The 25,234-nt window shown below is 51.9% G+C and overlaps 1 protein-coding gene across 1 annotated transcript in view; it reads right to left on the bottom strand.

Annotated features, from left to right (window-relative positions):
• LOC139604076 (uncharacterized) overlaps positions 1-25,234 on the bottom strand; it is a 1,261,625-nt gene that overhangs the window by 977,138 nt on the left and 259,253 nt on the right. Inside the window, 2 exon segments of the mRNA XM_071455063.1 lie at positions 1,313-2,174; positions 2,177-2,329. Coding sequence (XP_071311164.1) covers positions 1,313-2,174; positions 2,177-2,329 — 1,015 coding nt within the window.

Raw genomic sequence — 25,234 nt, forward strand, 5'->3', positions numbered from 1 at the left:
CAGGGGCAGCCACCAGAGGCCAAGGCCAGCCAGGCTTGATGGTACTGGCAGATTGTGCCTGGGAGTAACCTTTGGATATCCAGAATTTTGGAGGTGGAATCCCAATTTCAGACATGGACACCTGGAGGATAAGGATGGTTGTTTTCCATTGGAAAGAAACCACAGAACACTGATACAACAGTGACATCTAGGGATTTATGGGGAGCATTGGGGATTGTTTCTGCACCTCGTGACCCAACAGGAGCTTCTCTAATAAATGTTGCCTGAAGCTCCCACTGTGCCCATCACAGGAACCCATGTGAGTGTCTGGGACATCCCAGCTCTTTGGCAGCCTGGGGACTCCTGGGATGTCACCATGGAATGGCTGTGACTGCCTCTGACCACAGGGCTCTTTACCATCCCCAGAAAGCCCTGGGAGGTCTCCATGGAGCCCCTGTCTCGGGGTGTGACATTCCAGCTCTGGAACAGCCTGGAGACTCTTGGAAAGTGCCCATGGAACCCCTCTGAGGGCCTGTGACAAATCTGATTCTTAGTAGGCAACCATCACCAGTCCACTGTTGCTATGGGCAGTTTTCCATAGCAACCATCACCAGGCCCCTGTTGCTGTAGTCAGTTTCCATGGCAACAACCACCAGCCCCCTGTTGCTATGCTCTGTCCCTTGGCAGCTCCATGGAGACCCCATGCCAGGGGTGGTTGCCATGGCCACCAGGGTTGGCACCAGCTGGGATGCTCGCTTTCCACGGGCCGGGCTTCAGGAATGGGATTCCCCAATTTCCTGCTCCCACTAAAACTGTGCTGCCCTCGCTGCCCTCCCGCCTGCCATGGAAAGCACAAAAGGCAAAGATCCCGGGCTGGGATAAGAACAATTTATTGGGAACAGCAACAAGATAAGGAGCAAAAGGAACAGAAACAATATTGATAACAGAAGGGATAAGTAAAACTATTTACAGAGAAAACTACAACATCAACAACTAGTTCTTCCTGGCAATGTATTTCCTCCTGTCTGGAAAGGACACCCTTTTCCTCAGGGAGAGAGAGTGAGAGAGAGTCCCTTTCCTGCCCCTGGCAATGACCTGAGGTGGGAGTGAATGTAATGACAGGGCCATGGCCAGACCCTCATGTTCTCCAATCCCACATAAAGTCATTGGCGGGGCAACAAAAGGTACAGGTGTCTTCCCAGCATGGATCACAGGGAAAATGGATCACCAGGGCTCTGACCAACGTGGGGTCTCCAATGGGGGATAAAGCTGGAGCAGTGCATGAAGCTCTTCCTGCAGTTGGGGCATGTGCAGGGCTTCTTTTACTGGTGCCTCTGTTGGTGTCTGCTCAAGTGAGAGCTGCTGGTGAAGCTCTTCCCACACTGGGGACACTCGTAGGGCCTCTCCCCAGTGTGGATGCGCTGGTGGGTGACGAGGGTGGAGTTGTGCTTGAAGCCCTTCCCGCAGTCGGGGCAGAGGAAGGGCCTCTCATCCGTGTGAATGCGCTGGTGCTGGAGGAGCTGAGAGCTGGTGTGAAACCTCTTCCCACACTCGGGGCACTTGTAGGGCTGCTCCCCTGTGTGGATCATTTGGTGGATGATCATTTGGGTCTTCCTACTAGAGGTCATTCCACATTCCCCACAGTTGTATGGCCATTCCCCAGTGTGGATCCTCTGGTGGCAGATCAAGAGAGACTTCTGCCTATAGCTCTTCCCACATTCCCCACCTTCATAAAGCCATTCCCTGGTGTGGGTCTTGTGGTGGGAGATCAGGTTAGAGTTCTGGCTGAAGCTCATCCCACATTCCCCACACTTGTAGGGCTTCTCCCCGGTGTGGATCCGCTGGTGCCTGGTGAGGTGGGAGTTGCGCTTGAAGCCCATCCCACAGTCAGGGCAGCGGAAGGGCCTCTCATCCGTGTGAATCTGCTCATGCAGGAGGAGATTGGAATTGGTGTAAAACCTCTTCTGACATTGGGGACACTCGTAGGGCCTCTCCCTCTCTCCAGCGTGGATGCGCTGGTGGGTGATGAGGGTGGAGTTGCGCTTGAAGCCCTTCCCACAGTCAGGGCAGCGGAAGGGCCTCTCATCAGTGTGAATCTGTTGGTGTTGGAGGAGACTGGAGCTGGTCTGAAACCTCTTCTGGCACTCGGGAGACTCGTAGGGCCTTTCCCCAGTGTGGATGCGTTGATGAGGGTGATGAGGGCAGAGCTGCAGCTGAAGCCCTTCCCACACTCCCCACACTCATAGGGCCATTCCCCAGTGTGGATCATCTGGTGGCGGATCAGGTGGTTACTCTTCCTGAAGCTCTTCCCACACTCCAAGCACTTGTGGGGCTTCTCCCCATTGTGAAGCTGCCCATGGATCACCAGCTCCGAGCTCTGGCTAAAGTTCTGCCCACCTTCCCGGCTCAGGGTGGGTCTTTGCTCCTCAGAGCACCCTGGGCTGGGTTTGGAGCCCCTCCTCCTGTGGGATCTCTGGGACTTGTCCTCCACGTTGGAATTCTGCACTGTGGAGCCATTTAAAATGGCCTCTTCCATGAGGTTCTGCCACAGGGATTTGCCCTCCCTGGTCTCCATCCTCAGCTCCTTTTCTGGGGGAGGAAGGACAAGGAGAGGATGGGATTTGCCTCCGTGCCACAGGGAAGGGGAAGGAGATCCCCCCAGTGCATCCCCAGCAGGACGGGGTTGGCAGCAGGGTTGTCCTGCAGCTGGGGGCCGTGCTGGGCTGGGAGATGGAGCAGGAGAGAGGGGGAAAGGGGTATTGACTTCCTCCTCACCTCCCTGGGGCTCCTGGGGCACCTTCTTCTTCCTCACAGCCTCCTCCTCCATCTGGCCAAGTTTACGGGATGGAAAATCCTGTTTTGCGAAGAAAACAAGGGATAAGTACATTGAGTTTTGTACTGGTTTGAAGGCAAACGTGGGGAGGGTCTAAACCAGGATTACAATTTAATAAGAAAATGAAGATCAAGGCAATGATGCAGAAACACTGCCTTAAACTGACAGAGTCTGGATATAACCTGACACCCTGCTGGTCAGGCTGGTGGCTGCTGTCCCATTAAATGGTGGCTGCAGTCCTGTTGGAGTGATGAACGTGATTCTGTCCAAGCAGTGATCCTGTAGAAGCGTCTGGTCTTCCTCTGAAGGTCCAGTGGTGGTTCTGGAGCTCTTGACCTCTGGGAATCCAGTAGGCAAGCTGCTCCTGGTGTTGCAAAGCTCAGCTTATATCCAGGTAGGAATGCTTGGATCCTGCCCCTGGGCGGAGCATCCCACAATGGGAGGATGGAATTTGATCAGTCCTGCAGTGACACTCAATGGCCCATTCACAGAAGATATCTCCCCTGGAGGGCGTTATCAGGGCTGAGTCATGGAAGAGATCAAGAACACTGCCCCACCTGTTTCTAGCAGTTGATGAAGATGGGGATTGCAAACATGCATTTGGTTCCATCTTACACTGCAGCCTGGAACAGTGGGGGAATCCCTGCTCAGGGGGTGAAAACCACCCCCCTTACCCAAACTGGCTCAGGTGTAAAACCCCCACCCCGGGAAGGCCACGCACACAGGGGACAATGTCACACTTGCCCTGCCCCAGGGGAGGTCTCTGTCCCTGTCACTCCCTTGCTCTCCCCCGGTTTCTCTTTCTTTCCAACTCTCTCTCTACCTCACATTTACTGTTCAATTAAAATCCACCTTGGATTTGGTCTCATTAGCACCTTAATTGAGGCGGAGGCATCTCTCTGGAAATTTTCTTATCCAGATTGCGGGACTATTTTGGCACAGTGAGTTTAGGCCACCCTTCTCTGACCCCAAGTGCCTTTGACAACATCATGGTTCCCTCTGAGGAGGTTGTGGTTTTTTCTGGAGGAACTCTTGGAAACTTGGACACAGACTCTCCTTCCTCCTGAGGAACTTATGGGAGAACTGATGAGGAAAATGGCTGTTGTGGGTGGCCAGTGAAAAAGAAAATATTTTGTTGTCCTTCCGTGAAAAGTTTGTTAAAATCACTGGAGGAAAGGGAGCAAATGATACCAGCGTGACTGATAAAGTTCATTTACTCAGGGCTGTGTAACACAAGGCTGCTGAAACTCCTACAAGAAGCCCAGCTCAAGTAGCTGAATTCCCAAATAACTCCAGCCAGGGGTCTCCAGGAGGATTTTTTTGGAGAGTGTTCGGAGCCGGCAGATCCCGGACTCGAGCCCCGGATATCTCCGGGCTCCCTAAGAGGAGCTTTTTCGGGGGCAGAGGAGCCGTGATCGCCCCTCGGGAGGGTCCGGGGGGTCCACGTGGGGATGGCCCGGTACCGACGGGGCGGGACATTGGTTTTGGGGATCCCCGTGAGAGCCGGGGCTGTGGAACGGGGGACCCCCGGGGCGGGGAGAGGGGAAGGGGCGATACCGGAGCTGGGGCACCCCCGGCAGCCCGGAGATGAGGTGGGGACGGGACCCCCTGACCCTGACAGGGGCGCGTCCTGGGGTGACTTCATGATGCTCGTGCCCCATCGGTCCCTTTAGCCCAGAAATGAGTTCTGCACCTTTAAGGCTGGTTCTGAGAGCCAAGGGGAGGAGGAAGAAGCTGCAGTTTGTTTTCAGGCACTGCACTCACTCCTCCACATTCCAGCTCCTGGATGGACAGAGGGCAGGACAGAGCTCTCCTTTGCTTTTAGTTAGTTTTTAGCTCTCTGAGGCAGAGAAGTTCCCTGGACTGTGATTTTTCTTTTTCTTTGGAGCTGTTTAAACTTGCTTTGGGCTGAACACCCAGTACTGCACTGGCAGCTCCCACCTGTGGCCCACCTGGCGGGGCCTGGGCCATGGCATTTCCAGCACTGGAGGGACTGATAAGAGACTGATAAGAGACTGATAAGAGACTGAGTGAGCCCAGCTACAGTGCATGGAAGAACTGTGAGTTTGTCATCTCTTTTGGAGCAGCAAGAGTTTTTATTGTTTAATATTGTTCATTTGTTTTGCTGGTGAATGCTTTGCCTGCTAAATAAACAGAGTTTTTACAATTTTCTCCAAGGAAATATTTTACTGAATCAGCTGCGGAAGAATCTGCTTGAATCTCCTGTCTAGAGGAAACCCCTTTTGGGGATATTCTCCCAAATTTGCCCTAAATCAGGGTAGGGTGGTGGGGAGTGGGGGGAGCCCCAAGTGACTGGATTGAGGGGGCTGGAGAGCGGGACCCCTAAACCCCGCAGCATCCCTAAGCAGGATCCTGGAGAGGGGGGGATCCCCAGGACTCATGGGATCCCCAGCAGCCCTGAGATGGGGGACCACCAGAACCCCAGAGGGATGAGACTGGAAATGGGACACTCCTGGTGGTGCTTTTTTATGCACTCTTGATTTTTGGACATCAGGTGACTTCTAGAAATGGACTTGGGTGTGAGGAATCCCCAACCCAAGGCATTCACACCTTGTTTTTCCCCAAAACAGGATTTTCCCCAAACCTTCCCACACTGACATCCCCCCTTTCTCGCTCTGAGTGAGCTCAGTCCCAAACCTGACCCTGATCCTGGTTTCAGTCTCACTCCACATTAAGACACACTCACAGTTCTGAATTTAATCCCATCCCAGTGCCAGACTCATCTAGCCCCAGACCCAATCCCAACCCCAGCCCTAAAGCCAATCCCATGTCTAGCCTTAACCCCAATCCCTGCTCTAATCCAAATCTCAGCCCCAACTCCAAGCCCAGCCCCAATTCCAGGCCCTTCCTAAATCCTCAGCCCCAAACCAAATCCCAGGCTCAGCCCTTCTGGGGCTTTGGGGGTGTCTCTGTCCCTGTGACCCCGATGATGTTTGGGTGGGGTCCCAGCAGGGCTGAGAGGGACAGAGACCCCCCCGGCCTCCCCAGGGGTGAGAAGGTGACAGAGCCCCCCCAGCCCCGAGCAGCCTCAGCAGTGAGAGGGACACAGAGCCCCTGGTGCCCAGCCCTGCACAGGCATTGCCTGAGGCCAGAGGGATGGAGACCCCCCCAAGCATCCCCCAGGGCCAGGGGACAGAGAGCCCCGAGCATCCCCTGGGCTGAGAGGGACAGAGACTGCCCCAAGCACCCCCTGGCACAGGGGAGAGAGGGAGGGAGACCCCCCCAGGCATTCCCTGGGTGAGAATGATGGAGACCCCTGGGGAATGGCCTGGGGTGACAGGGACAGGGACACCCCTGGGGAATGGCCTGGGATGACAGGGACAGGGACAACCCCTGTGGAATGTCCTGGGGTGACAGGGACAGGGACAGCCCCTGGGGAATGGCCTGGGGTGACACGGACAGGGACACCCCCCCAAGCCCCTCCCAAGCATCCCCAGGGTGAGAGGCTCAGAGATCCCTCGAGCATCCACTGGGCACCGGACAAAGTAAACTTGTTTCTTTTCAGAAATCAAACTTAACCCTACATAAAATGCCTTGAAGTTGCTCTTCCCTAAAGAGAATTGTGATGGAAATGGAAACAAATCCCAAACATGAATAAACGGACAGTACAAGCAATTTTGTGGCAATTCCAATTCCCATTGGTTCGTGCACAGCTCCAGCTCATCTGCTGGTGCATTCTGATGAAAGAAAAGTGGAAATTCAGCCCAATATAGATTATGAAAAGGAAGGAAAATCTCTGTGTAGCTGTCACATAGGTGACAGGGACAATGAGAAAAATGATTCTCACATTTGGCAAAGCACACCAGACTGTGAATTTGGGAGTTATTTGGGAATTTAGCTACTTGAGCTGGGCTTCTTGTGAGACTTTCAGCAGCCCTGTGTTCCTCACCTTGGGGTGAATGAACCTTGTCAGTCTCAATGGTAGCATTTGCTCCCTTTCCTCCAATGATTTTAACAAACTTTTCAAGGAAGGACATCAAAATATTTTCTTTACACTGGCCACCCACAACAGCCATTTTCCTCATCATTTCTCCCATAAGTCGTTCAGACGAAGCTGCACCCAAGTTTCCAAGATTTCCTCCAGAAAGAACCACAACCTCCTCAGAGGAGGGAACCATGCTGTTGTCAAAGGCACTTGGGGTCAGAGAACAGTGCCCTGAACTTACTGTGCAAAAATAATGTTGCAGTCTGGTTAAGAAAATGGTTAGAGAGATGCCTTTGCTCCAATTAAGGTGCTAACGAGACCAAATCCAACAGGGGTTTTATTGAACAGTAAATGTGAGGTAGAGAGAGGGAAAGAAAGAGAATAGGGGGCCCAGCAAGGGAGTGACAGGGACAGAGACCTCCCCTGGGGCAGGGCAAGTGTGACATTGTCCCCTGTGTGTGTGGCCTTCCCGGGGTGGGGGTTTTACACCTGAGCCAGTTTGGGTAAGGGGGGTGGTGTTCACCCCCTGAGCAGGGATTCCCCCACTGTTTCAGGCTGCAGTGTAAGATGGAACCAAATGCATGTTTGCAATCCCCATCTTCATCAACTGCTAGAAACAGGTGGGGCAGTGTTCTTGATCTCTTCCATGACTCAGCCCTGATAACGCCCTCCAGGGGAGATATCTTCTGTGAATGGGCCATTGAGTGTCACTGCAGGACTGATCAAATTCCATCCTCCCATTGTGGGATGCTCCGCCCAGGGGGAGGATCCAAGCATTCCTACCTGGATATAAGCTGAGCCTTGCAACACCAGGAGCAGCTTGCCTACTGGATTCCCAGAGGTCAAGAGCTCCAGAACCACCCCTGGACCTTCAGAGGAAGACCAGACCCTTCTACAGAATCACTGCTTGGACAGAATCACGTTCATAACTCCAACAGGACTGCAGCCACCATTTAATGGGACTGCTGCCACCAGCCTGACCAGCAACAGAGTGTCAGGTTATATCCTGACTCTGTCAGTTTAAGGCAATGTTTCTGTATCATTGCCTTGATCTTCATTTTCTTATTAAATTGTAATCCTGGTTTACACCCTCCCCACGTTTGCCTTCAAACCAGTACAAAACTCAATGTACTTATCCCTTGTTTTCTTCGCAAAACAGGATTTTCCATCCCGTAAACTTGGCCAGATGGAGGAGGAGGCTGTGAGGAAGAAGAAGGTGCCCCAGGAGCCCCAGGGAGGTGAGGAGGAAGTCAATACCCCTTTCCCCCTCTCTCCTGCTCCATCTCCCAGCCCAGCACGGCCCCCAGCTGCAGGACAACCCTGCTGCCAACCCCGTCCTGCTGGGGATGCACTGGGGGGATCTCCTTCCCCTTCCCTGTGGCACGGAGGCAAATCCCATCCTCTCCTTGTCCTTCCTCCCCCAGACAAGGAGCTGAGGATGGAGACCAGGGAGGAAAAATCTCCATAGCAGAGCCTCCTGGTAGAGGCCGTTTTGAGTGGCTCCACAGTGCAGAATTCCAACGTGGAGGACAAGTCCCAGAGATCCCACAGGAGGAGGGGCTCCAAACCCAGCCCAGGGTGCTCTGAGGAGGAAAGACCTACCCTGAGCCAGGAAGGTGGACAGAGCTTCAGCCAGAGCTCAGAGCTGGTGGCCCATGAGCAGCTTCATGATGGGGAGAAGCCCCACAAGTGCTTGGAGTGTGGGAAGAGCTTCAGGCAGAGCAGCACCCAGATCCGCCACCAGATGATCCACACTGGGGAATGGCCCTACGAGTGTGGGGAGTGTGGGAAGGGCTTCAGCTGCAGCTCTGCCCTCATCACCCACCAACGCATCCACACTGGGGAGAGGCCCTACGAGTGTCCTGAGTGCCAGAAGAGGTTTCAGACGAGCTCCGATCTCGTCAGTCACCAGCGAATTCACTCAGAGCAGAGGCCCTTCTGCCGCCCCAACTGTGGGAAGGGCTTCAAGTGCAACTCCCACCTCATCAGGCACCAGCTCATCCACGCTGGGGAGAGGCCCTACGAGTGTCCCCAGTGTGGGAAGAGCTTCACCAGCAGCTCTCACTTGAGCAGACACCAACAGAGGCACCAGTAAGGCAAGCTCTTCCAGTGCCCCAACTGCAGGAAGAGCTTCATGACCAGCTCCAGCTTCTTTCTCCATTGGAGACCCCACGTTGGGAAGACCTCTGGTGATCCATGTTACCTGTGATCCATGCTGGGAAGACACCTCAAATGACCTGATGTGGGATTGAAGAACATGAGGGTCTGGCCATGGCCCTGTCATTACATTCACTCCCACCTCAGGTCATTGCCAGGGGCAGGAAAGGGACTCTCTCTCTCTCTCCCTGAGGAGAAGGGTGTCCTTTCCAGACAGGGGGAACTACATGGCCAGGAAGACCCAGTCATTTGTCTTGTAGTTTTCCCAGTAAATAGATTTTCTTATCCCTTCTGTTATCAATATTTTCTGTTCCTGTTTGTTCTTTATCTGGTTGCTGTTCCCAATAAATTGTTCTTATCCCAGCCCAGGATCTTTGCCTTTTGTGCTTTCCATGGGAGGCGGGAGGGCAGCGAGGGCAGCGCAGTTTTAGTGGGAGCAGGAAATTGGGGAATCCCATTCCTGAAGCCCGGCCCTTGGAAACCGAGCATCCCAGCTGGTGGCAGCCCTGGTGGCCATGGCAGCAGCCTTGGGAGCGGGTCCCTGGCTGGGGCTGTGGGAACCTCTTCCCTCTGGTGCCCAGGGACAGGAGTGGAGGGAGCGGCTGCAGCTGAGTCAGGGCAGGCTCAGGTTGGATGTCAGGAAAAGGTTTTTGGCCAGAGGCTGCTGGGGCCCTGGCCAGGCTCCCCAGGGCAGGCTCCCAGCTCCAGGGCTCTCTGAGCTGCAGCAGCGTTTGGCCAGCGCTGCCAGGCCCAGGCTGGCATTGTTGGGGTGTCCTGTGCAGGGCCAGCAGTTGGACTGGAGGATCCTGGTGGATCCCTCCCAGCTCAGCAAATTCTGTGCTTCTGGGATCCCATCAGCCTGGGGATGGGGCTGCCAATGGTTGCCATGGCAACGGGCTCTGGCTGCAGGCCTGAGCTGGTGTCCATGGCAACCACCCCTGGCATGGGGTCTCCATGGAGCTGCCAAGGGACTGAGCATAGCAACAGGGGGCTGGTGATGGTTGCCATGGAAACTGACCATAGCAACAGGGGACTGGTGATGGTTGCCTGCTAAGGATCAGATTTGTCACGGGCCCTCAGAGGGGTTCCATGGGATCTTTCCAAGAGTCTCCAAGCTGTTCCAGAGCTGGAATGTCACACCCCGAGACAGGGGCTCCATGGAGACCTCCCAGGGCTTTCTGGGGATGGTAAAGAGCCCTGTGGTCAGAGGCAGTCACAGCCATTCCATGGTGACATCCCAGGGCACCTTGGGCTGCAAAGGCACTGATCTGTCACGGGCACTCACAGGGGCTCCACGGTGACATCCCAGGAGTCCCCAGGCTGCCAAAGAGCCGGGATGGCCCAGACACTCTCAGGGGTTCCTGTCATGGGCACAGTGGGAGCTTCAGGCAAAGTTTATTACAGAAACTGCTGTTGGTTCACAAGGTGCAGAAAGGATCCCCAATAGCCCCCACAGATCCCCAAATGTCACCACTGAATCAGAGATGACACAGACTCAGATCAGAAGTCTAAGGACTAAAAGCCACCTGTTTTTTCAATCCTCTTGTTTTATGTCTTGGTTTGCTACAGGTGGACCTCATTGGTCATTTATTCAACACATTTCATAGGACTGGCCAATTAAGACAACACCCTTCAGTAAACAACTTTTTGGAAAAAACCCATCTTATTTCAAACCTTGTCGGAGCACCAGTTTTTGATGTTTGTTTTACATTGTGCCTTTCTGGGGGCTCCCTGGATGGGAGAAACCCTCCTGTAGCAGTTCTGTGCCATGTAAAAGGAGATGCATGGGACTTTTTTGGTCTTCAGCTTATTGATATCTTAAATAAAGTTTTGCACGCTGTCCACACCAGGCTCAGCACGCTGGAAATGCACCACAAAATGACCCCAAAATGTACAGTTTCAAGGTCTTTTAAAGTTGTCTCATCCAATTAACTCTTAAAACATACATTATTTCTACTTATCTTCCAATAACTCATCCCTTGACTGTCCACATGACCTCTGCACTGTGCTTTCCTTGACCAATGACCCCGTCCCACCAACACTGTAAAAAATGGAGTAGATGAAGAAGACAGGGACTACACCCAAATTCCTGCATCTTGCTTCCTATCTACACCATACTAAAAATCCCAAAACCTAAATTTCTCACCCAAGGAACATAGTGTACTCCCATCTAATCTATTCCACAGTTTGCTAAATTCTAATTGGTCTCTATGTCCTGGAAGTCCTCTCCATGGGCAAAGGTTAAAGACAGTGTTTCTCTGGGGGTCAGGACCCCTCAGAGCAGACAGAGAAATATTCCCTGTGCCCTGGATTCCCACACATTTCACCTCAAATCCTTTAACCTTTAAGATTTTAAGTTACCCAGAAATGTTGCAGGTAAGTAGGATTAGAAGGAGAAGAAACAGAGACCAACAGAAAGACAGAAGATCCATAGAAGGACACGCATATGGGCACCAACTGCTCAGGTTCCAGCATCACCAACAGAGGAACCCCAGCAGAAGGCAGAATCCAGACCCTGGGCTGGCCTCGTGCTCTGGCTTTTAACCCCCTGGGCCTCCATGGCCCCGCCCCTGGGGTGGGACTGCCAGTTGCTTGTCCAATCAGAGCCAGGGTAGCACCAGCTGCTGGTGTGTGATTGATTGATTGACAGCTGGGCCAATCAGAGCTGGGTTAACATCACCCCCCCCCCCCCCCCCCCCCCCCGCTGTGTGATTGACAGCTGTGCCAGGCCAGGGCTGGGGGCGGGGCTCTGTCCCACCACAAACCAAGGCCTGACCCGGCCCTGGCCCCACACGGGCATTCCGAGCATCCCAAGGTGTCTCGGGACATGGATCTCATCCAGCCTCTGACAGCGACCACTGTGACACTGCGGAACCTCATGGAGCCTTGGGTCAGTTGTGACAATGGAGATCCAAGGAAACGATGGTGAGACTGTGGAATCCAGGAATCATGGAATCAAGGAGACCATTGTGCAAATCATGGGCCCTCTGGAAGCAAGGATCAATGATCAAACTGTGGTTTGATTGTGATTGATTTAAAATAGAAACAAGGAGCCATTGTGACACATCGGGGCCACATGGAGGCATGGGAACCCTGTGACTCTGTTGGGGCTCATGAAACCAAGAATCCATTGTGACTTTGCCAGACCTCATGGAATCAAGGATTACACTGTGACAGTGTGGGGATCCATGAAATCAAGGGAACATTGAACAAGTCTGTCTGGTTTGGCCTCCTGGGGGCTGTCTGACAGGTGCCACTGAATTTGGCATGTCAAGGGCCACTTCCCATCTGACTGTGAAGCACTGGGGCTCCATGCTTTTCTTCCTATGGGAAAGAACTGTCTTTCTTGTCTAGGCTCACATGGCTGAAATTAGGATTCTACCTCTAAAATTCCATATATTCAAGGGTTACTCTCCAAAATAATCTACCAATACAGTCAAGTCTGGCCAGCCTTGGCCTCTGGCGGCTGCCTCTCATCTGCCCCTGCACCACTGGGGCTCACTTGTTTCCTTCCTATGGAGACCATTGTGACACTGTGGAGCACTGTGGAACCAATGGGCCACGGTGACCCTGCAGGCCTTTGTGGAACCTGTGACACTGTAGGAACTTGTGGAACCAAGGGGAACATTGTGACCCTGCAGGGTACCATGGATCCAAGGGACCATTGTGACACTGTGGAGCCTCATGGAACCAAGGACATCTTTGTGGCTCTGTTGGGCCGCATGGTCCCAAGGGGCCAGTGTGAAGCAGCAGGGCTTTGTGGAACCAAGAGGCCACTGCTGCATTTCAGGGCCTCATGGAGCCAAAGGGCCGTTGTGATCCTGCAGGGCACTGTGGATCCATGGAGAGCATTGCAGGGCTCCATGGAATCATGGAGACCATTGTGACACTGTGGGGCCCCATGGAACCAAAGGAACATTGTGACCCTGCAGGGCCTCATGGATGAAAAGGGCTGTTGTGACACTCTGGGAAGTTGTGGAACCAAGGGAATCATTGTTGCACTACTGGACCCCAATGGAACCAACGGGTCATTTGACACAGAGGGGCTTCATGGAACCCAAAGGCCATTAGGACACTGTGGGGCCTTGTGGAACCAGGGAGACCATGAAGATCCTTAAGGACTTGTGTAACCAAGGGGCCATTATGACACCTTAGGGCATCATGGGAGCAAGGAGCCATTGTGGCACTGCAGGGCCCTGTGGAACCAAGGGAACGTGAAACAGGTGTGGCTGCCTTGGCCTCCCAGGGGCCACCTGACAGGTCTGGCTGACCTTGGAATGTGGAAGGCCACTCCCATCTGCCCCTGAAACACTGGGGCTCTGGGCTTTCCTTTGTATAGAAAAGAACTGTCCATTTTTTCCAGGCATCCATGGCCAAAATTAGCATTCCACCTCCAAATTTCTGTGTATCCAAAGATTGCTGCCAGACAAAAGCTGCCAGGACAGACAGGTCTGGCTGGTCTTTGATTCCTGAGTGCCAGCACTCACCTATTTTCCAAACACTGGCAAGGGCTCTGTGCTTTTCTTTGTATGGCAGAAAAACATCCCTCTTCTCCAGGCACAAATGCCTGAAATTAGAACTCCACATTCATAATTTCAAATATCCATGGGTTGCTCCAAGCAGACCTGCCAGGACAGACAGGTCAGGCTTGCCTTGGCCTCTGGTGGCTGCCGTTCATCAGCTCCTGAAACACAAGGGCTCCGTGGTTTCCTTCCTATGCAGACCAATGTGACACTTGGGAGCCTTGTGAAATGCAGGGGCCATTGTGACACTGCAGAGCGCCATGGATCCAAGACACCATTGTGACACTGTGGAGCCTCGTGGAACCAAGGACATCATTGTGGCTCTGTTGGGCTGCATGGTCCCAAGGGGCCAGAGCAAAGCAGCAGTGTGGGAGTTAGCCTGGCTGTAACTCAGAGTCAGCCAGATTTTACCCTAAAAGCATTGGGCATAAGTTTCAAGCCCTGGGAATCATTTGTTTAAATTAAAATGAGCTTGAAAGTTCTCCAAAAAGCCTTTAGTGTTGTTATGCTAACTTGTCCAAGTTCTCCTCCCCTATTGGTTACTTGTTTCCCCTATATGGTTATTGTTCTAGAGTGTTTCTACCCCCAGGTGTACATGTCGTTGCTCCCCTTTGTTTTGGGTCTTTGGATCCTGCCCCTCATACTGTGCTCGACTTCTCCATGTTTATTGCTTTTCACCCTGTTATTAAAGTTCCTTTTAAACAACTCCATTGATCCTGCTCCTTTTCATTTTTGCCAACCTTGCCCTGAAGTCAGGGAACCAGAGAGGTTTGTCACAGCCACCCTCATTGTGACCTTTGGCACCCAAACAGGGACCATGACACTCAGGGCTCCCTGTGTCAGTCACCTCAGCTGGGGTTAGCTGATGGATAGGCCAGCGCTCCCTGGGATTTTGGATTGTGCCGGGCCCAGTGGATTCATCGTTGCTTCGAGGGACCTTGGCCAGGATCGGCAGGGACAACAATGGTTTCACCTGCATAGGATTGCAGGTGGGTTTGGGGAAATGCAAGACATTTATTGCCCTTTTTGCCACAGTGTTTTTACAATATGCACACATGTCCAATAATTGATTTTGGGTGTTCCAGTGGCTCTTCCCCATAAGGCAGAGAAAGAGAAAAATGGGCAGCCAGATGTCCAAAGTAGAAAGGAGCATATATGGATGCTTTAATTCTCACTGATCATGACATAATATTTTCAAAGAATGAATTAAAATCAATCCTGACATGGATCATTAAAAATTTTTCAGATGCCTCTGCTGACGAAATCCATACCACTGAATTTTGGGACTCAGTGGGAGTTAAACTGTACAACCTTTCAATCAAAACGGACCCCATTGCACCCTGCATGCTCCCCATCTTCCACACCATCCTTGAGACCCTTCACCAGCAAGCAGTGTGCTGAAAACTCAATCCGTTGGTCACTCCTAACTCATGAGCTCCCCTCAAACCTGCCTTTCTCAGACCTTCCATGATGGTCCAAGATGGCAATGGCCACGCTGTCTTGGACCATCATGGCCTGGAGACTCAAGACGGAAGGAGCCTGAATGTGGCTCAGGATCCCAACCATCCTCCCTCCATCTTGGCTCCTCCACTTCCTGCTACCACAGCCTTCTCTTCCGCCCTGAACGAACCTCCAGACTCCACCCCCACAACTGCGGGTCACGCCCCCACTGTCAATCATTCCACCTCCACCCTGGGCCATGCCTCATGTTAAGGAAGGAGACTGGCAAATAACCTGGAAACTCCTCATTGCCCTTGTATGAAAGAAGGGGGCAGAATTCCAGGTATCAGCCATTGGTTTACGGGGAAATCAAGGATCTGTATAGGGCAGCTAAAGACCATAGGAAGGACTTACCTTGTTTTAATGGCCTAATGAGGGCCATGTTTACAGCACATGTCTTAACTCCCTACGATTTAAAATATATTATGACCATGTTGTTGTCACCTACAGAATACACCCTGTGGGAAGGGGGATGGAAGTGTTTCCTAAATCAATTAATAGCAGACTATGCTCATAATGAGGCAAGGGTAGAATTGACAACCAACCATCTAGCTGGAGAAGGACAACACAGCCTACCAGATGATCAAGCAGCAGGTATCCCCAGAGAAGTATTGGATGATATCAAAGAGATGGCTTTGCAAGCTTTAATCCAGGTATTGGATGGTAGCACCCCCAATTTGGACTACCTTGGGTGGCTGCAGCTAAAGCTTTAGGACAATCAGACCATCCTGGGTGCCTGTTAAGTAAGCAAACCAATGCTGCCTCCCTCACATTGAGTGGCTGCTCTCAGACACAGAGACCATCAGACACGCCACCTTGCAGAACAGCGATAGAGTTTTTACTCTGGGCACATGGGCATGGCTGTGTAGACTCTGAGGGCATGTGCTGCATGAACCTCTCCAGCCACAGCCAGTCAATCCACAAGAGCATTCAGGTACTGAAGGAAGGGTTCAAGAAGCTTCAAGTGGAAAAAAAAGACTGGTTCAAGAAACTCTTCCAGTCCAAGGGACTAAAGGGTTGGATGATGTCTAGCTAAAACAGGACTATTCATTCTCTTAGTGTTTGTTGTTGTATTGTTAATTCTCCCGTGTTTGTTTGGATGCTTTTAGGAAGTCTTACAAAATTCTTTCATTTCCATCTTTGTTGTAAAACAGAAAGGGGGAAGGTACCCAATACAGACTCCTCATGGACTCTTTGGAGGAGAGAATTGGAGGCCAGGATGGCCCAAAAACCTCTCAGAGACTCAGTGTGGGAAGGAAAATCCTTGAAAGTACCTAAAAGTATTCTTAAATCCATGAAGTACCTTAAAAACCATTAGTATCTCAAGGCATTACTGAGCCCCACTGAGTTTGACTAGAAAGCTCTCAAGGGACTCATTAAAGACGATAATTGGGGCCATGATTGCACAAACCTCTCACAGAGTCTCTATCAAAAGGGAAACACCAAGTACCTTCAAATAACTGAAGTACCCTGAAGCATTAATGATCCCCACTGAGTGTTGTTACTGACAAAGCCTCTCCAGGGACTAATTACAGCAGATAATTGGAGGCCATGATTGCACAAAGCTCTCAGAGACTGCAAGGCCAAAGCCAAACCCCAAGTCCTTTGAAAATCCTGCAGTCCCTGCAGGGAGCATGAAGGAGCCCCCAGGGCCATTGCTGAGCAAGGCTCCCCAGGGACTCCTTGCAGCAGATCCTTGAGGCCACTGGGATGTGGGCTAGGGGGGGATGCTGAGGGCAGCACAAGGGGCTGACAGTGCCCAGCCTGGCTGGGGCTGTGCCAGGAGGCCCCAGGGCCTCAGGACAAGGTGTCTCCTCCCAGCCCTTGCTGGCACAGACCCTGCTGTGGCCCCAGGGCACCAAGACTTGGCTTCTCTCTGTCCCCACCTGTCATCACTGCCTGCAGTTCTCTGCTCTGCCTGGGGCCTGGGGACACTTGCTCAGTCGTGTCCCTCTCTGGGACCCATTAAAAGTCCAAGAAACTTTGGAGTTGGATTCTGCCTTGGAGTTCTGCAGAGGTTTCCTCAGCTCCCTCTCAGGGACTGATGTTCAGGGCCTGAGCACAAAGGCCCAGAGGCTGATTAAAGTCCTTGTGCTGTGTCTGTGCTGCTGAGCTGGGCTGGGCTCCTGGCACAGAGGCAGCTCCTGGTCACCAAGAAGAGCTTCAAAAGCACATTTCTCTTGATGAGCAGCTCTTGTGCCAGCCCAGCAGGGCTGGGGCACTGCCTGCAGCCAGCGCGGGCACAGCCCAGAGGCACAGAGAGCTTCAATCAGTCAGGGCTGGGAAGGGGCTGAGAAGTGCCTGGGGCACAATCACTGCCAGCCCTTGGCACAGGAACCTCTGGCTGCAGGACAATGCAGCTGCAGCTCCTGGAGCCATCTCCTCAAGCTGGAACATGCCAATGCCTGCAGAGCCTGTGAGTACAACTCTGGGTATTTCTGGTGCAGGGGAGGTGAAATGTTCATGAAGCTCTGACATGCTCAAGGGTTCTGGTCAGTCATAGAATATTTCCAAGTCTAGGATTTTGATAAAATATAAGAAAGTTCTTAAGACTTTGTATTCCGTTTCCTACTATTGAAGAATGGTAGGGAGGTGGTGATAAATATTAAAGGATGATTATAAATTTTGACAATTGCCTGTAATATCTGACCTGGTAAATTTTGCTTATGAATTATTATTTATGAAATTTTGAATGTTCCCAAGACATCTGAACTGTTGCTTTTAGTGACCAATAGGTTCACAGGAGATCCCTAAAGTGCTTTCAGCCACTCTGCCCATGGACAGCAGCAGCATCACCTTTGCTGGAGCCATCAGGCTCAGTCTGAGCTGTCCTTTCTCCAAGCTGCAAACAGAACCTGCCCTCAGCCAGTGCCCTGCAAACAGGCAGGGTTCTGTAGGGCCAAGGAAAGTGCACAGAGATTTGGGGTCTGTGAGTGCTGGCAGGGAGAGATCAGGCACAGGGAAACACCTGCAGGAGTGAAATCTGCAGGAAGCAGAGAGAAGGTCAGGCAATGAGAGAAAACAAAGCCCAGCAATGCTGTGGCAGGGAGAGTTTAGAGATGCCCACAGGAGCCCCTGCAGTGCAGCCCCTCCCTCTGAAGAAGCCCCCTCCCTCCTGTGCCCCAGCCAAGCCTCTGCCCTCAGGGCCGGGGCTCCAAGGCGTGCAGCCCCTCCTGTGCAGGCAGAGCTGCAGCAGAGCCGTGGGGCAGCTCTGCAGCCCCGGGCCCAGTTCCCTCTGCAGAGCACAGGGCTGGGAGCAGCTGCCCGGCCCTGGGGGCTCTGGCAGGGGGCACAGCTGGCTCAGGGTGACGCTGTCCCCAGGGCCCGGCTCTGGGCAATGCTGTCAGTGCAGCCAGGGAAGGAGCTGCATCTCCCACAATCCAATGCCATCAGAAGGACACTTGGAAGTCTCCCTGAGATTTCAGTCCAAGCTGGGAGCTTCAATCCAAGGTGCAAACCTGTCCTAGGGCACCTCTGAGTTATGAGATTGATGGGGAAAGGCAGAGGTGTTGTGACACTGAAAATGCTTCTGGGTTGGTGAAATGAGAAACGTGAGTCCTTGGCTACAAATGTGGAGCTGGGCTGTGGTGGATCCATTTGCTCTCAGCAGTGCCTCGTGGAATTTAGGGGAAAACATGGGAAGGTGATCATCCTCCACCTGAGAGAGTTTAAAACCCAGATAAACTCTGAACAAGTCAGAATGACGGACAAACTCCCCTCCACCTCTTCTAATCACTTTGCCTCACAGAACTTGCTCTGTTCTCCCTGAGTGCAGAAAGAATGTTGAGGGTTTCTCATATTCAAGAATACCAGGAGACACATGGGGGGAGCGTAAAAAGAAAACCTCAGAACTCTTAAACACCGAAGCATTTAATTTAAAATCAAATTAATCCATGTATGTTACAGAGGAGGGTGTATGGGAAATGGCTTTGATTATGGTTACAGGTATCTCCTCTAACACTTCATTGTCCCATTCTCCATTAACAGGTGCCCATGTGCAGCCCCAGCAAATGTCCAACAGCAGCTCCATCAGGCACTTCCTCCTGCTGGCATTGGCAGACATGCGGCAGCTGCAGCTCCTGCACTTCTGCCTCTTGCTGGGCATCTCCCTGGCTGCCCTCCTGGGCAACGGCCTCATCATCGCCGCCATAGCCTGCGGCCACCACCTGCACACGCCCATGTTCTTCCTGCTCAACCTGGCCCTCGCTGACCTGGGCTCCATCTGCACCACTGTCCCCAAAGCCATGCACAATTCCCTCTGGGACACCAGGAACATCTCCTACACTGGATGTGCTGCTCAGCTCTTTTTCTTTCTCTTCTTCATCTCAGCAGAGTATTTCCTCCTGACCATCATGTGCTACGACCGCTACGTGTCCATCTGCAAACCCCTGCACTACGGGACCCTCCTGGGCAGCAGAGCTTGTGCCCACATGGCAGCAGCTGCCTGGGCCAGTGCCTTTCTCAATGCTCTCATGCACACGGCCAATACATTTTCCCTGCCCCTTGTGCCATGGCAATGCCCTGGGCCAGTTCTTCTGTGAAATCCCCCAGATCCTCAAGCTCTCCTGCTCAAATTCCTATCTCAGGAAACTTGGTCCCCCTATGGGTAGTGCTTTCCTGTTCTTTGGTTGTTTTGTGTTCATTGTTTTCTCCTATGTGCAGATCTTCAGGGCTGTGCTGAGGATCCCCTCTGAGCAGGGACGGCACAAAGTCTTTTCCACCTGCCTCCCTCACCTGGCTGTGGTCTCACTGTTTATCAGCACCTCATTTTTTTCCTACCTGAAACCACTTTCAATGTCATACCCATCCCTGGATCTGGCCCTGTCAGTTCTGTACTCAGTGGTGCCTCCAGCCCTGAACCCCCTCATCTACAGCCTGAGGAACCAGGAGCTCAAGTCTGCAGTGTGGACACTGATGACTGGATGGTTTCAGGAATATTAATCTGCTGGCCAATTTCTGCAAATCACTTGCAATAAAAATACTCTTTCGTACTTCTTGTTGGTTTGGTTGTGGGTCTTTTTCTTTTGTTATTTTTTTTTACTATTGCCCACAAAGAAATATCATTTATTGTGCCATTTCTCATTTTGTTTCTCTCCACCTTTCCTCTGCCCACAGACTGTGTCAATGAGGGGCTGCAGTCTTGGGGGCTTTAAAAGAACTATAGGATCTCCTAGCAGAGTTTTCTGCAGAGATGCCCTTTTGTTGCCTTCTCTGGAGCTGCAGCAGCAATGTCTGTGTGCAGAGCTGGGGCAGATCAGTGCTGGCCCAGCAGCTGTGCCCAGCAGCAGCAGCAGCAGCAGCAGCACTTGGTGTTGCCAGTGCTGCTGCCATGGGCCTGCCCCGCTGCCCTGGTGGCCCTGGTGTTGCTGCAGGGCCTGAGTGCTCTCGGGGCCGGGCACAGCCCTGGGGGTGGCAGTGCCGGGGCTGCAGCAGGGCCAGGCCATGGGCACTGCTGGGGCAGCGCTGACGCCTCAGGCCAGGCCCTGGGGGCTCCAGGCTCCTTGCCCAGGCTCTCTCAAGAACATGGCCAGGCCAATGCTCAGCACAGAAACCCCCGTGAGCAGCCCCAGGCTGGCCATGGGCAGGCTGGGGGCAAACAGCATGGCTGGGGCTCTGCAAGGGCCCTGGGGCAGACGGGAAGGAGCAGCAGAGCAGGGGCTGATCCATGCCCAGTGCGCTGCACAGCCCAGGGCAGCGTCCCAGAGCGTCCTCATGCAGCTGCCAACAACATCCCCCCTCTGCAGCCCTGGCCTCTCCCCCAGCTCACACAGGTGCCCCATCCTTGCAGGCACAGACACAGCAGCACTGCCTCAGCAGCCCCTGTTTGCATTGCACACAGCAGGGCCAGCACCCCCATGCTGTTGCTGTGGGGACATGAACCTGAGGGAGCACAAATACCATCAGCCCCTGGGGCCAGCAAGGCCTGCGGGACACCAGGGAAACCACTCAGCTTTGTCCTGGCCTCTGCACTCAGCCAGAAAGTTTGTTCCCATCAGCTGGGAGTTTCCTGTGCCACTGCAGACGCTGTTGCTCAGAGCCAGGGCTGCCTGGCAGCCAATCCCAAACTGCCCTGAGCATTTCCTTGGCTTTACCTTTGTTTTCTTTACTCTTCCCTTGTACAAATCTCTTCCTCTTGCCCAGCCCTGTTCCCTCCCCTGCAAACAGCTCATCCCTGTTTGGCCTTTCCTCTCTGGCCCCTCTCCCCATTGCAGTTCCTGACTTGGCACCATGGGAACGTCCCTTGGGCAGCAGGATCATCCTACAAGTGCCGCAGGAATTGTCTGCAGGCTCCTGCAGTGCCTGCTGCTGCTCCCTTGCCAGAGGCACCCCAGGCCAGGGGGGCACATCTGGGCTGCTGTGTCTGCCTCTGGGGCTCCCTGTTCTGGGCAATGAGGAGGAGCTGCAGAGGCTCTGCAGGACTGACAGGATGGGCTTTGGGGCTGCCAGGAGAAGCTGAGGGACCTGGGCTGCTGGAGCTTCTGCAGAGGAGGCCCAGGGCTCATCCTGCAACTGCTCCAAGGGTGGTTTCAGAGAATCCCAGAATCAGTAAGGTTGGAAAAGTCCTTGGGGATTATCAAGTCCAACCTGTGCCCTGACACTGCCTTGTCTCCCCCGAGCCTCCTCTTCTCCAGGATAAACAACCCCAGCTCCCTCAGCCACTCCTCACTGGACTTGTGTTCCAGACCCCTCCCCAGCCTTGTTGCCTTTCTCTGGACACCCTCCAGCCCCTCCATGTTCTTCCTAAATTGGGGGGCCCAGAACTGGACACAGCACTTGAGGTGTTACCCAACCAGTGCTGAGCACAGGGGAAGAATCCCTGCCCTGCTCCTGCTGGCCACACCATTCCTGATCCAGGCCAGGAGCCAGTGTTCTCTTCTAGGGGTCTCTTTGGTGGTCCCTGGTGGTCGTGGACCCCAATGTTCCAGTGGGCCTGGCTGAGCTGGCAGGACACTGAGGCTGCTGAACTTCCAGTTCCCCTTCTCACACAATGGGCATTGTGTGGTTTCCATAGGCCTGGGGATGTGGAGAACAAGCTCCAGGTGTGAGCTCACCTGGTGTAGGCAATTGATCATCTGGTAACATGAGGTCACAGAGTGGGCTATGACATCACAGAGTGAGTAATGTGAGGTCATCGAGCAGCTATGACATCATAGACTGCCTCTGTGACATCATTAGGTCTAACATCCCAGAGAAGACTATGACATCACTGAGTTGTCTGTGATTTCAGAGACCATCTGTGTGACATTAGAGAATGGGCTGTGAGCTCACAGAAGGGCTGTGTGACATCCCAGAGGGGCTGTGTGACATCCCAGAGGGGCTGTGTTAGGTCACTGGGTTGGTCACTCCGCCCCAGCTCCCCCTCACAGTTTCTCCCAACAAGTCCAATGCTGTCCATGCCCAGCAGGGTCCCTGTCCCCCGGGATCCCCCCGGCCCACCTGGAGCCACAGCCTCCACCAAAGGATGTTCCACAGGATCCACCCCAGAGCCTGACATGGGCACAAGGGGCCAGGACTGTGTGACCAGGACATCAAGGACAGGGATTATCCAGGTCACTGTGGCCTGGGTTGGGTTGCCCAGGGCAGGAAAGATGTCTGGCAGCTGGAGCACAGTCTGGGAAGGGCCTCCAAGGTGGGGCTGAAGCCCCTGGGCTGTGAGCAGAGGCTGAGGGAGCTGGGCTTGTCCAGCCCGGAGCAGGGAAGGCTGAGGGGCTCCTCATCCCAGCCTGGCAGTGCCAGCGAGGAGGGGATGGAGAACACAGAGCCAGGCTCTTCACCGGGGGCCTGGTGGGAGACAAAAGCCAATGGGTGGAAGGGGAAAGAGGGGAGATCAGCCAGGACAGGAGGAGATGAAATAAGTCAGGCTGGTTTCAGCATTTCCTCAGCACCAAGAGCAGCCTGACCTCCCTTCTCCATCCACCACTGACAGCTTTGCAAATCAGGAATTGTTGGAGCTGTTTTGCCACCACTCCAGGATGAGCATTCTAATACAAGAACTTAATTGTGTTTATATCTATCACAGAAGTATGTTTATCTGAAATTAATTTTCATATGGAAATTACTTGTGGATGGTGGACTCATCAGGCACTGCTTGGACGTTGCACATGGCTCAGGGAAGAGTGAGATTGTTATTAAATTGTGTCCTGTTCAACCATGGTCTTTTGGCCATGAGGAGAAACTTTCTGTGCTTCTGAGTCTCACCAGTTCCTGACCCCCAAAGGACACAAACCTGATGAGTTGTGCTTCCCACTGCAGGGGCTGCACTTGCACCTCCCTCCACCCCCAGAGCAGAGCTCCCTTGTCCCAGAGAGTCCCTGGCAATGCAGGGATGAAGGAAACAGGACAGGCTGTGGGGATCAGGGGCAGGGCAGGGCCACAGAGAAGAATGACTTTTGCATTTGCTGGAGCTGTGCCTTCCCTTGGCTTTGTTGGCTGACCAGAAATGAACATCCCTCTGTGTCTCGGGCAGCTCCTTCTCCAAGGAAAGCAGGTGGGAGTTGGAGCCAAGGAGCTGAAAGCTGCAGGTGCAGCCTGGGCTGGAGGGAGCTCAGATTTGCACAAGGCTGCTCTGAGTGCCAGGGCTTGGATGGGGGAAATGGTGGGGTGGGGGTAGGGACAGAGTCTGATTGATTGTCAGCCATGAAGGGTCTTGATTTTCATATCTATTCACACTGCATGAGGAGGTACTTGGACTCAGTGTCAATTGGAGATTGCACATATCGATTTATGAACAGGAAAAAATCCTAAACAGGAACTAAAAAATATTTTCTCACTGTCTTTTTAAATATAATGCATTCACTTTGGATATACTACTGCGATCTGTTTAATTAGCCACAAAGGATTTGAATATTAAAATCAAATGATTCCCAGAGGCTTGGCTTGTTCAGGTGTTCTGAATGTTAATGAGCCCTGGGACACTGAATTCCTGCACTGAAGAGCTGAAGGCTGAACAAGCCTCTGGAGCAGTGAAATTCAGCAGCAGCCTCCAAGTTGCTGAGGATGTCAGCAGCCCCCAGTGAGGCCATCCCTGCCCAGAGACCGTGGGGGAATGGGCAGACAAGGAGAGCGTCCCTGGGGCTGGGGCAGCACAACTCAGAGGCACCAGTGGCTCCAGCTGGGCAATGGAGTGTGGAATGTGGCTGGGAAAGCCCTGCCTGGGCTGGGCCAAGCAGGACACACAAGCCCTGACTCCCATCCCCCAAACAACTCTCTCAAGGAGACATTTAAAAGGAATTACAATTGTTTGTGCCCTCTGAGTTAGGTGCACTGGAGAAATACCAGTACAAGAGATTCTAGGAGCTCAAAACAACCAAACAGCCTTCCCTGGAAAGTTCAGAAAATCGGAGAAACTTTGGCAAAAGGTTTATTATGACATATATAAATTGTTAATTTAGTATTTTTCTATTCTTGAGAGTTCTTAATTAATGGATTGATGAGTATTCTGGGTTTTAGTGTCAGTTAATTATTTATCTATTTATTTTATTGTGAGATTGTATTATGAGAATAGTAAAGTAGGCCTAAGATTTTAAAAGGGTATATAGAAAATTTTATTTAATATAAATTTATAAAGAAAAATGTAGTAAGAATTAAAATAAATTATTTAGAACCCCTTTTTTTTCTTTACAACTTTTTCTTTTTACTGACAATATAAAGAAAGTAAACTTAAAATTTCTAGTTAGTTTACTATTTATAGAATTGTCTTTATTTAGTTTACTTAGGGAGAGAAGTTTTTCTTGTTAAGGTTGTGAAGATTTTTTTACAAGAGGAAAAAAATATTTTTTTTTTGTGGCTCCTTTTTTTGTCATGGATAACAGGTGTCTGGGGAACTTTGTTCTTGTGAAGTTGTTTTTATTGCTACAAGCTTTTTCACAGCTTTTTGATGGGCCATGTTGACTTATGAGGTATTGTTTTAAAGATGATTTATTTAAAGGTATAGGTTTTATTATTTTCTTCAAAATTAATTTTACTCTGGGAATAGAGATCTTCTCTTGGAGATACGGGATTACTTTTTTTTCACTATTTAAGCATTATATGAAATTAAAGTTATTTTAACATTTGTTTATTTTAGCATGGAGGTTTTTCTTTGATAATAATTAGAGTTTTTAAAAATATTTTTTTGTCTTATAAAGAAAAAGAGTTTTTTCTTTATAGTTTAGAAGAGGATTTTAGTTTTAAGAGTAACATATTTTTTATTCTTTTTTATTTAAGATTTAATTTATTCTTTAATTTCTTTGATGGTTTTATATTGGTTTTTTTCTAGGCTTGTATTTTGTTTTTTTTCTTTTACTTATGGGAGGA

This window comes from Agelaius tricolor, unplaced genomic scaffold, assembly GCF_023055355.1.
Source record: "Agelaius tricolor isolate 1412-34295 unplaced genomic scaffold, bAgeTri1.0.p SCAF_43, whole genome shotgun sequence".
NCBI lineage: Eukaryota > Metazoa > Chordata > Aves > Passeriformes > Icteridae > Agelaius > Agelaius tricolor.